Source organism: Capra hircus, chromosome 3 (assembly GCF_001704415.2).
Source record: "Capra hircus breed San Clemente chromosome 3, ASM170441v1, whole genome shotgun sequence".
In the NCBI taxonomy this organism is placed as follows: Eukaryota; Metazoa; Chordata; class Mammalia; order Artiodactyla; family Bovidae; genus Capra; species Capra hircus.
Genome location: NC_030810.1, coordinates 105,060,843 through 105,073,811, shown reverse-complemented (window position 1 = coordinate 105,073,811; position 12,969 = coordinate 105,060,843). Strand labels below are relative to the sequence as shown.

The 12,969-nt window shown below is 43.4% G+C and overlaps 1 protein-coding gene across 9 annotated transcripts in view; it reads right to left on the bottom strand.

Annotated features, from left to right (window-relative positions):
• DAP3 (death associated protein 3) overlaps positions 1,025–12,969 on the bottom strand; it is a 40,757-nt gene continuing 28,812 nt past the window's right edge. For 6 of the 9 annotated variants that reach the window (XM_018046256.1, XM_018046258.1, XM_018046260.1 and 3 more), the window contains 9 exons: positions 11,796–11,904; positions 11,594–11,686; positions 10,387–10,517; positions 9,626–9,706; positions 9,379–9,537; positions 8,667–8,726; positions 8,164–8,253; positions 3,898–4,015; positions 3,011–3,674 (listed from right to left, as the gene is read on the bottom strand). In XM_018046256.1, the coding sequence (XP_017901745.1) occupies positions 3,520–3,674; positions 3,898–4,015; positions 8,164–8,253; positions 8,667–8,726; positions 9,379–9,537; positions 9,626–9,706; positions 10,387–10,517; positions 11,594–11,686; positions 11,796–11,904 (996 nt within the window). In that variant the 3' untranslated portion in view covers positions 3,011–3,519. The other 3 variants (XM_018046259.1, XM_013976750.2, XM_018046264.1) reach the window with 1 other exon arrangement.

The window sequence follows — 12,969 nt, the reverse complement described above, 5'->3', positions numbered from 1 at the left end:
CAATGCTCTAGTCGCCCTGCTGACTTTATCGCAGCAGCCTCTCTCCTGGTGTGGTTAGGATGTTGTCAGTGGCTGCTGACCTTGTGCCAGTGTGCCTCTTGGAGGTGGTGTGTGCTGCCTGCTTCCTTTTCTTTTGCTCTGTATCAGCTGTGCCAGGGCTTCGTTGCTATGCACAGTCCTCTAGCTGCAGCGCGTGAGCTTCTGCTGCAGAGCAGGGGCTCTAGAGCGCGGGCCCAGTGGTCGTGATGCACAGGCTTAGCTGCCCCTCACATGTATAATCTTCCTGGACCAGGGACGGACCCTGTGCCCTCTGCATTGGCAGGCGGATTCTTAACAACCACCAGGCCACCAGGGGATTCCTTCCTTTTCTTTTTAAATTCCTTAGAGGAGGCATTGGATTTACTAGAAAAATCGACAATTTCCAAGATATGCAGAAACATCAAGGTATAAGAGTAAGTACACTATTGTGTTAAAAAATTTTTTTTTTTAGGATTTTTTTCTCTAGAATTTGGTTGCTTGTAGGGAGCGGAGAGGAAATGTTTTTGTATGGTTTGAACTCTGTAACCCATTGTTGTTCTGTTACTATGTCATGCCCAACTCTTTGCGACCCCAGGGACTGCAACATGCCAGACTTCCTTGTCCTTCACTTCACCTCCCCGAGTTTGCCGAAACTCATGTTCACTGAGTCAGTGATGCTGTGTAATCATCTCATCCTCTGCCGCCCCCTTCTCCTCTTGGCCTTAATCTTTCCCAGGATTAGGGTCTTTGGCAAAAATAAAGACATAGTAAAGCTGCTGAATGGCATTAGGGGAACCGCATGGTGTGCTGTTTAGGAAGTTCACTGAGACAGCCTGGTGAAAGATGGGCTGGAGGGAGGAGCCAGGAGTAGTTAGGAGCAGAGAAACAAATCAGCAAATGATAATAGCAACTCAAACAAGAAAGTGGTGGGTTATGTAATAAGGATGGAGCTATTGAAAAGGCACATCTCAAGGCTTGGGAGGTTCATCAGTCAGAGAAGCAGAACCATAAATAAAAAGGATTTGTTAATGGGTTCAAGCTTTCCAGTTGTGGCAGCTGGTTAAACAGTCTCTGTAAAGGTGCTGTCTGATGCTATACCATCAGTCTAGCTAACCTGGGGGTTGGTCAGGGATGGAGTTTCATTTTTGATACGGAATCCTTTAAGAGGTGCTTTTGGGTAGGGACAGCTGGCTCTCTAGTGAAAAATGCTGATATACATTCAGACTCTATCACAGTAATTTTTCAAATAAAGCATTAATAAAATCCAAGTTATAAACGGTAGCTACCTCTCATTTAATGCAGACCCACTATGTGTGAGGCACTTGACATATGTGATTTAATTCTCACAAAATCCCTGAAAGTTTAGCGTTATTATTACCTTTACATAAGGTGAAACAGAGATAAGGTAAAATTAGAGAAGGAAATAGGGTAAGACAGATAGCTAGTAAGTGGCTGTGCTAAGTCACTTCGGTCGTGATTGACTCTGTGCGACTCCATGGACGGTAGCCCTTCAGGCTCCTCTGTCCACGGGATTTTCCAGGCAAGAATACCGGAGTGGGTTGCCACTCTCTTCTCCAGGGGATCTTCTCGACCCAGGGATCGAACTGGCGTGTCTTACATCTAACCCGCATTGGCAGGTGGCAAGGTTTCATGGTAAACCTGCATTTACCACTAGCGCCACCTGGGAAAGCCCCAAAAGTGGGAATCAAACTTCTGACTCTCTATAACCAGCCACGTGGACCTGGTGAGAGAATCAGACTCTTCTGAAACTGATGTGAGCCTCTGTTTTCTCGAATCTCGGAGAGCTGGTAACGGACACTGCTATTTTATTACTGTACGGATTAAGGTGTTACTTATTCCACGCAGTGTGCCATGGGGCAGTGGCCCCAACCTTGCTGGCACCAGGGGCCAGTGTCATGGAAGACAGCGTTTTCCACGGTGGAAGGGGAGGCAGGATAGATCTGGGCGGATTCAAGCACACTGTGCTTTACTTCATTCGCGGCCGTGCACGGGGTTCGCTAGCTGCGGTCAGTGCGGGCCGCTCTTCACTGGGGCGCGAGGGCTTCTCGCTGCAGAGAACAGGCTCCAGGTGCTTCGGCCTCAGCAGCTGTGGCTCTTGAGTGCGGGCTCAGTAGTTGTGGCGTCCAGGCTTTGTCGCCCAGGGGCATGCTGGATCCAGACAAGAGACTGAACCGGTGTCCCGCAAACTACAAGGCAGATTCTTAGCCCCTGGACCTCCAGAAAAGCCCTGCTGTGCACTTTATTTCTATTCGTATCACATCAGCTCCACCTCAGATCGTCAGGCATTAGGTCCTTACAGTTGGGGACCCCTACTCTGGGCGTTTAGAACTTACTTCTTTCAGGAAGCTGTAGAAAGGGGCTGTACCATACAAAGCTGCCAGACTCAGCTGGAGTTTGAGGAAACTTCTTAGGGACCATGATAAAAGTAAAGAAGTGAATGGTCTGGGAGAGATGAGTCAAGCTGTGAGTCCCAATCTCGTAAACTGAATAACGACTGGAAAATTTCTGTAGAATTGAGTCTCTTCAGAGCCTCAACAAGCAGAATGCCAAAGAAATTCAGTTTGGCCATTTGCAAATAGGCTCTTTCCATCTTATAACACAACACTTTAAGAAACATAATTTAATTTTTAAGGAAAAGCTACATGATTATTTAAAATGTGAAACCCACAGCTAATAAACCGGCGTTGCTTTCAGGACATCCTGTTGCCAGCACGGGCCCCTTACAAGGAACCCACTGGGCAACAAAGGCTGGGAGCTGACTGCAGTCCTGTTGGCGCCCGCGTGCAGCGCCGGGCTGCTCTTGTATACTGTGGGGCTTCCTATCTGACTGGTCCATTAAAGAAACATCCATTGTCTTCCACGCACTTTGTGACCAGGGCTTAGAGGTAGGCACAGAGCCGCTCCAGCAGCCCAGGATTCCTGTTACTTAGGAACAGCAGCTCCTTCTTCCCTTCTTCTGTATGAGCTAAAATAGAACCAAACAGATAACTGGAAGATTTCTCCTGCAGCACTGTCATTCAGCAAAATCCTCAGCCAGAGGCCACGTTATCCAAGTTATATTCTGATGTAATTACTACTCCCAAGACCTCACTTCTAAACCCTTTATTCTGCCCCCCTAGTATTATTTTTTCTATGCATAATTTTCTTTTCTGTCTGTTCCTCCAACCAGCATCTAACCCTCCCTCTGTTCCAATACTATACTCTGGACTTGAAGGGCTCTTGTGAAATCTCACCATTGTGCCTCCTAACTCATCATGCTGCAGTGACTTTGTACACTCCCCCTTATTCCTCTAAAACCCATCCCAATTTGCAGCTAATTCTCTATTATCCAGTGACAGAACAACCTTTATTTTTCCTCCACCCCCCATCCCACACACCCCCAGAACTAAGGGCAAGGGTAAAATGAGCCACTGGAACACTTTGATATGCAAATACTAGGACAGGTCTAGCAAGAATTTGGTTTGGTGCTGGAGTAACTTCTCACACGGCTTCAGTTATTCTGTGGGTGTCCCAGCATCTAGGTCTCTGAATCCAGGTTTGCTGAGTGCTGAGTAAGTGCAGCAGCGAGAGTGTGGCAACAAGCAAGCACCTGGAAGCTCTGCCAGTGGCCCCTCTATTAGCACGAGCACCTTTTTCTAGAATAATGCAAGAGTTTTGAGAGAGACATGTCTCATATAAATTAGACTTTAACCACCCTCCAATCTCACACTTTCTTTACCATCTAATCAGCCAGGAAGAGATCAAGATAAAAGGGGAAAAGAGATGAAAAACAAATTACAGGCTGCTCCTGAGGGAAGAAGAGATCAAGGGTCTGACTCAGTGGGGTTCTTCTGTGAGAGGAAAAATTAAGCAACTGACCTTTCTCATGCTGAAGCCAATTGTTCTCCAAATAATACTGAATACAAGCTTCAAATTCCTTTGGGTTATAATTGGAAACCAGGATGGGAATAAAGGGATCCAGGGTATCAAATCCTTCCTGGAGAAGAAAAAGGATAAAGAAATAGTATTCGTTAAGTGACAAATTGGTATTTATTCAAACACTTGAGGGTAAGGGCTTTGCTTTTGTTCTGCTCTGCCTGATTTCACATTCTCTGGGGCTGGTTACTGTTGTTCTACATGGCCACACACAGTATATTTCAAAAAGAGAGAATGCTTGAGACACAGGGGTGACGGGGTGCCACTTATCTGAGAGTATACCCGCATAAACGTATACATCTTCAACTTTTTGCAGTTCTAACTTCAACAGTCAGCAATAGTTTTGATAGTTCATATACTCCAAAACAAAAAATAAACAAAATGACAAGGACTGGGGGAAAAGACTCTGAATGGCATATAAACCGAAACAAATGAATCAAATTGTGCTTTAAAGTTCAAAGGTAACACTGAAGGGAGAAGGGAAGCTAGCAGAAACCAGCTTGTGAATACAGTATTTGAACTAAAGACTCTGGCTCCTGTCTGACTCCTTCCAACCCCATGGGCTATACAGTCCCTGGAATTCTCCAGGCCAGAATACTGGAGTGGGTAGCCTTTCCCTTCTCCAGGTGATCTTCCTACGTCAAACCTGGGTCTCCCCCATTGCAGGCGGATTCTTCACCAGCTGAGCCACGAGGGAAGCCCAGGAACACTGGAGTGGTAGCCTATCCCTTCTTCAGCAGATCTTCCTGACCCAGGAATCAAACCGCTGTCTCCTGAGTTGCGGGCGGATTCTTTACCAACTGAGCTATCGGGAGCCCAAAGACCCTTAGGCTAAAGATGAAAACTGCTCTAAAACATAGTGAAACTAAATAAAAGGGAAAAAAATATTGTGTTCTAATGTCTGGCAAGGAAAGGGCCAAGACCCAGGCTTGCTGCGAGCAGAGGCCCTCCTGGTCCCCAAGCTGATCCTAAGAGGCGGCTGCAGAAAGCTGGGCAGAACTCCTCTGCCAGTGTAGGTTCCTCAAGTCGGGACTGCGTAACTAAACCAGTTGCACTTTTTTTTTATTAACAGCTTTCTTCACCCCAAAATGCTTTGTAGTTGTGTGTGCAGCACTCTGCCCTGATATGTGTGCTGTACAATAAGAACCAAACCTAATACATTCTGGCGGCAAAAAAACAAACCCACTTCTTACTTTTAGAGAGGCAAGGGTTAGCAGTTCTGAAATTACTTTTACTGTAATCTAAGATTGAGCTAATATGTAAATACACTGTGAATGAGAGCAGAGTTATTATTGGAGATGAGGTTTTCAAATCTAGAAAGCAGAAAGGATATAATGAATGCTGTGATGCTAGCCTGGAATTAGAAGTATCAGACTTCTGTTTTTTTTTTTAATATAGAGAAACAGATACAGATGTGTGTGCTTATGTATATAGAAACACGTGTGTATACAGAACATATACATATATATGTATGTATGTCTATGTGAACAGTGCATATATCTACCTGCTCACTCTGCTAGAGGGCCTAGAAGAAGTGACACCCACATCCTAGTAGTATTAAGTATACCTAGCACTCAGGTCTTGGTTTCTAAATACCATCCTCCTCCAAAATGAACCAAAACTCCTTGAAGAAATGGCTGATTTTAGCGCTGGGGTATGGAAAATACAAGATGAATCTGGAACATGTTCTTGTGCCTAAGGTAAAGAAGTGCTTACAAAAGATGGGGACAGAGGAGGAAAGGTATGGAGAAAAATGACGGCGACACGTTAAAGGGACATGGAAGCCAGCTTCAAGGGTACTACTGGCCAAGTCTGGGATAACTTAAGCACCAATTAAAGAATGACAGTCAAGGTCTGTGTGTGCGTGTTCCGCCGCGTCCGACTCTGCGACCCCATGGACTGTAGCCTGCGAGGAGCCTCTGTCCATGGAATTTCACAGGCAAGGATACTGGAGTGAGTTACCATTTTCTCCTCCAGGGGATCTTCCTGATCCAGGAATTGAACATTTGTCTCTTGTGTCTCCTGCATTGGCAGGCAGATTCTTTACCACTATGCCACTTTTAGAATCCATTAAATAAGAACCCACATTCTTATGTGTAGCAACAAATATATAAGTATATAATGCAGAAAGGAAAATTCTTAAATATAAGAGAGGGTCAACTGATACATTTAGTAATGATGGAGCTAGAAAATATCCATCTTGTAATTGTCATGTGATTTAGGGCAGAATCACTAATGAAAACTAAAACTGCTAAGGGGAAGCTTGAGAAATAAAGTCTCAAAGTGTATCTTCATGAGATATTTATTCATTCTGAAAGGAAAAGAGTAACTTTGTTAAGGAAACAAAGCGGACATCACCTTAACCAAGTGTTCAAAGTTTATACTGCCAGCAAGAGGAGAAACAAGCTTTACGTGCTTTCAGATGTTATGCACTGAGAAGACACAGTATAACTTCTAACATCCCATATACTCAAGAAAAATGCATCAAACAAACCCATAAAGTAACCCAACATAAGATAACTAGCATATACTCTTCAAAAACAGATAAATATGAAGGTTATAAAAGACTGAGGATCTGCACCAGATTAGAGGAGGCTGAAGACATGACGGTCAGTGTGGTGCATTATCCAGGACTTTCTTTCCCTGTAAAGGAAAACTGTCAAAACCAGAATATATTACACAGATAACCGTCAATGTTACTTTTCTGATTTTGGTAATTAGGATGTGGTTATACGTTACAGTATCTTTGATTTTAGAAAATATGCATATAACAAGTGCTTCCCTGATAGTTTAGTTGGTAAAGAATCCACCTGCAATGCAGGAAACCCTAGTTCGATTCCTGGGTTAGGAAGATGCCCTGGAGAAAGGCTAGGCTACCCACTCCAGTATTTTGGGACTTCCCTTGTGGTTCAGCTAGTAAAGAATCCACCTGTAATGCAAGAGACCCAGGTTCAATCCCTGGGTTGGGAAGATCCCATGGAGAAGGGAATGGCTACCCACTCCAGTATTCTGGCCTGGAGAATTCCATGGACTGTGTAGTCCACGGAGTTGCAAAGAGTTAGACATGACTGAGCAACTTTCCATCTAGTCAAGGCTATGGTTTTTCCAGTGGTCATGTATGGATGTGAGAGTTGCACTGTGAAGAAGGCTGAGCACCAAAGAATTGATGCTTTTGAACTGTGGTGTTGGAGAAGACTCTTGAGAGTCCCTTGGACTGCAAGGAGATCCAACCAGTCCATTCTGAAGGAGATCAACCCTGGGATTTCTTTGGAAGGAATGATGCTAAAGCTGAAACTCCAGTACTTTGGCCACCTCATGCGAAGAGTTGACTCATTGGAAAAGACTCTGATGCTGGGAGGGATTGGGGGCAGGAGGAGAAGGGGACGACCAAGGATGAGATGGCTGGATGGCATCACTGACTCGATGGACATGAGTCTGAGTGAACTCTGGGAGTTGGTGATGGACAGGGAGGCCTGGCGTGCAGCGATTCCTGGGGTCTCAAAGAGTCGGACACGACTGAGTGACTGAACTGAACTGAACTGAACTGAGTGACTTTCACTTTCAAGATATAAAAGAGGGCATCATGTTTCAGGTTCAGTTCAGTTCAGTCACTCAGTCGTGTCCGACTCTGTGCGACTCCATGAACCACAGCATGCCAGGCCTCCCTGTCCATCACCAACTCCCGGAGTTCACTCAAACTCATGTCCATCGAGTCAGTGATGCCATCCGGCCATCTCATCCTCTGTTGTCCCCTTCTCCTCCTGCCCCCAATCCCTCCCAGCATCAGGGTCTTTTCCAATGAGTAAACTCTTTGCATGAGGTGGCCCAAGTACTGGAGTTTCAGCCTCAGCATCAGTCCTTCCAATGAACACCTAGGACTAATCTCCTTTAGGATGGACTGGTTGGATCTCCTTGCAGTCCAAGGGACTCGCAAGAGTATCTCAGGTTACTATCACATAATTCAGGAAAAAAAAAAAAGATGGAGAGAAAGAGTAAAGCAAACATGGTAAAGTGTTAACATTTTAGTTAACAAGTGTTAACTAACACTTTAGTTAACACTAGTTAACTAACACTTTAGCTAACACTAGTTAAAATGCAGAGGAATATGATTTTTCTCCAAGTCTAAAATTATGTCCCTATATATATATGTGTGTGTGTGTGTGTCTCTTCAGACAGAATGACTAAAGCAAACAAACTTTGTGATCGGACCTTTCCCAGCAACTCCTGGGGCAGATAGGCTTTCCGGGGCTTAAAGAGAGACCCAGTCTGGCTCACAGTCAACACAATGGCACCTCCTTGCTGAAAGAAAGAAGAAAAAGCCTGAATTTCAGCAAGACAGAAAAATGCATTTTAAGCATCTGCAGATTTTTTTTTTGCCATATAGAACAGTTAAATGGCAACTAAATTATTAATTTGTGATTTGATTCTGACAATAAATTTATCAAAATCCTCTCCAAAGTTGGTAAGAAATAAAAACACCTTGAACAAATGCAGTAAAGTGAAATTATGCCAATATTAAAAAAAAAAAGGTTTTGAATGAGTATATTATAGTCAAGTGGAGAGATAAGCCAAATTACAGACATTAAGTAAGATATAAGAACTTTCTGTCCATGTACTTAGATACTGGTAAGTATTAGCAATGAAGCAATCAAACATCTTTAAAATGAAAATACATGTTTTTCTGAAATGTGTTAGGCATTGTATGTACTCACCCAATCATTTTTCACCATTTTCCTTAGGTTGTAAATAAGGGCTAGTTCTTCTGGGGCAATCTGCATATTGGTCAACGTGTGAGAGGGAGAAGGAGAAGAGAGGGAGAGAAGAGAACATTACTTGCTTTACCTGGATGCTCTCCTGAGATAGTTGCACTGACAACATCCAAAAAATCCTCAACCGGGATTTCTCTGGTGGCCCAGTGGTTAGGACTCCGTGCTCTCACTGCCAAGGGTCCAACTTCAGTCCTTGATTGGGGAACTAAGATCTCACAAGTACTTTGGCTGCGTGGCCAAAAAACAACAAACTACAGAGCCATGTACCTGGAGGTACAACTCTGGGATAAGCTACGTGGCCGCTGGTCCTCAAACTGCCATGCTTCTGGAGATTAAAAACAGTGGGAAAAATAACCACTGCCCTAAACCACTGATTTCCTTGATGCTTCTGATCGTCTCTGCTTAGAAAAGGGAACATCATTTTAAAAAGAGAATAGAAAAAATCGTGAAAAGGAAACACAGCTTTTGCTGTCATGTTCTTGGTGTTCAGTGGATAATAGTATCAGTCCTTCTGATACTATTTTCACTATACGTCTTATTTCATATATTCCAAAAGCAAGAAAATATACTGCCTGGTTTAAAAGGCTATGTCCCAACCTACATAGATGATTCCTGAAATCAGGGAAACCAAAATAGAGAAACTTAGTTTTCCTACCGGGCTTTTATCTTCTCTTTTCAGTGTGGTCCTTCCCCAGAGAGCATTGACTCCATCCACTGCCACCAGGAGGCGAAAAATACCCAGAGAACTTTGCCTCTTTAGCTCTTTAAGCACAATCCCAACTGCATCTGTGGCATTCCTCACTCGCATTATGCCCTGTAGGGGAAGAGAGACAGTGGACTGCAGTTCTGCAAGGGGCTGTCTCTGGTTATGACAGAGTACAAGTTCCGTCTTTTTTTAATACCTGTTCAACTACTTCTGCCAGAGGACTGCCTTTCTCAGTGCTTTCTCGCTTATTCCAGACATACTTGTCTTGAACTTTTATCTATAAAACAAAGACCAAAAAAGGCCACTTAGCCTGAGAATGAACCCATCCCTAGCTAGGAAGGTAGGGTAGGAGGTTAAGGTCATTAGCAGTCAGCTTTAATCTATTTTTCAAGCCGAGTAAGAGACCTCAGCACGAAGTGAATGCTTTGTAGCCCATTTTTGCCTGGAGCATAAAGAAACACAGGAAAAAACATAAGGGATTCTGATTAAAAAGGCCCAGGATGAAGCCTTGCTATCTGAATTTTTAACAAGCTCCTAGGTGATTCTGACTTATATCCAGAGTTGGAAACCCCTAGCCTAGAGACTGTGAACAAGAATCACTTGAAAATAATTTTACAAATCTGTTTCTGGTTCCTAAAAGATCCAATCTGGAAAAAATTACGTAGTTGAAATGTTCGTTAGAGGATTTTAGGCTGTCACCTTGGAAAAGTCAATGAATCTGTCTGGACTTCCTTTTGCTCCACACCAGATGCAGACAGCTTACTGCTGCCTCTGTTTCCCATGCATAAATGAGTTTTAGGGTATGAACTCACTGTGAATAAATGTATGAAAGAAATAAAAAATGGTATAGTTATCCCAACTACAATATTAGTTCTCCATAGTCTACTGGTACTTAGGGCACAAAGAAGATAAAATCTTAAGGGCTGTCCAGCACCAAACTTCTGGGAGTCTAGTCACCTGACTCAAGAAACGCTCATTTGCAGTTTTGAAATTCTTCAGCCAGACTGAAGCTTCTAAAGGTTGATCAAAGCGGTGTTTGTTGTAGGTGGACTGCAGAAGATCCCGGCAGTTTTTCACCCAAAGATGAGCTAATCAAAAGGCAAAAGAAAACAAACTAGGTAGGAACTGACTGTATTCAACTCAAAATACTCCATGCCCCTTTCTGTTATGGGAGATGACTTTAGATTCCCATATATATTTCTTAAAGCCTCCCTGCTTCAGAGGTTTATTTTTTGGTCTAGTCCATCATAAATATTATCACTGTACACAATACACAAACAAATGGATTAAAGGTCACCTTTCGCTTTCACTTTTCACTTTCATGCATTGGAGAAGGAAATGGCAACCCACTCCAGTTCTTGCGTGGAGAATCCCAGGGACAGGGGAGCCTGGTGGGCTGCCGTCTACGGGGCCGCACAGAGTCGGACATGACTGAAGCGACTTTAGCGGTAGCAGTAGCTTCTTCGCAGTTTTAGTTAGAATATGTTGATGCAAACAACACTGAACAAAACAAGGAGAGACAGGGACTTCCCTGATGGTCCATTGGTTAAGAATCCACCTGCCAATGCAGGGAACATGGGTTTAACCCCTGGTCTGGCAAGATTCCATGTGCCGCAGAGCAACTGACCTCATCCTCTGTAACTACTGAGTCCACACACTGCAACAAGAGAGGCCACTGCAATGAGAAGCCCATGCACTGTAACGAAAAGTAGCCTCTGCTCACTGCAACTAGAGAAAGCCCACAGATAGTGAGGAAGACCCAGGGCAATCAAAAATAAGTAAAATTATGTACTAAAGAAACAAAACAAGGAGGGATATGTATGAAGTGTGAGAGTTTAATTTTTAAACTTCATGCCGACAACCCAGAATGCTGGCAAGCAGTGCCATGGCAAAGGCTCTGTGGGTCTCACGGTTGTTAGCTGATGGCACAGTCTGTGGTGAACGCAGAGGTGGGAGTTCATGTTCATGGGCGTGAGGCAACCACCAGAGGACTGCACCTCCCAGAGGACTGCGGGGCCAAAATACTTCATTCCTGTTGTCAAAAGGCCCCTGAACTAGCTCGCACCAATCTGCCTCTGGAGCAGAGCCCTGCCAGAAAACTGAGGTCACAGTGCCACCACAGTAACAGAATAACCCCAATAGAGTGAGGGGAGGAAGTTCTTACCATCTGGAATATGCAGTATCAGCCAGTCTTGTTTTGCACAGAAATGAATAATATGGCAAAGACTGAGGGTTTTTCCTGTTCCCTTCTCGCCATCTAAAGCGCTTGCTGTTAAAGAAAACACTACCAAAAGGGACACTCTTTTTCCCACATTTGAGGGGGGAAAGCACTGGCTCAGACAGCCCAGGCAAGCAGGAAAGGATACAGAGAACATATCGTACGGCTGGGTGAGCAAAATTGGTGTTTTTCAGGTAATGCAGAAGCTCGAGGGCTGGTTTCCTTACCATCAGGCAAGCTTCATTGAATGTCTTCACCTAACAAGACGGGAAAAGAGGGAGGAAAGGGTGGGGCTGGAACTTCTAGCCAGTTCTGGTAATATACACCGAGCCTAATACAGCAACCATAGAATCAAACTGCCTACTGTTCATTTATTCAGTTAAAGGATGTTGGTATTGAATTTGAAAATTTAACCATGTAATTTAGCTAAAAATTAAAACACATCATCCCACACCAAGCACATAACAGTCAGCTTTTGATTATCTCTGTAAACGAAGATTAGTTAATTGAAATCCACAAATAATTCTGTCTCATAACATAATTATGCGTACTACTTAAGGTTGATACAAATATTACAAGTGTGTAAAATGCTGAACAAGTTATCTGATATATGCTAATCATCAAATTAGCTGATGGCATAAAGCCTGTTTATTCTTTAAAATTTATTTTTAGCTAGTTCTTACTGTAACCACCTACACTTTTCTCTGAACTATATATGTACCAGCTCAAGAGCAGGTGTGACCAGTTGCCTCAGCTATGAGGCCATATTTGACAATACCAGCATATGGATATATCAGAGAACTAACACAAAAAATTAATTCCTTTTTAAAAAAAATTAATCTCCTTTTAGCCACCAGGAATAGTTTGGTGGAAAAAGTTGGGAAGCAGTGATATGTGTGAAAATGGTTTGCAAATAGTATTTAATAATGTGTACTGAGTTGACTCATTGGAAAAGACTCTGATACTGGGAGGGATTGGGGGCAGGAGGAAAAGGGGACGACAGAGGATGAGATGGCTGTATGGCATCACCAACTCGATAGACGTGAGTTTGAGTAAATTCCAGGAGATGGTGATGGACAGGGAGGACTGGCGTGCTGCGATTCATGGGGTCGCAAAGAGTCGGACACGACTGAGCGACTGAACTGAACTGAACTGATTGATAAAAGTAAATATCTAACAAATACTACTCACAAGTATGTTAGATAAGGGTTAAAATAATGTTATTATTATTATTTTTTAATCCTAACCAAACAACTGGATTGGAAGAGGACTTTGACAGGTAAGTTCAAACTTAACAGAAAGTGAAAATTTCAAAAACATGA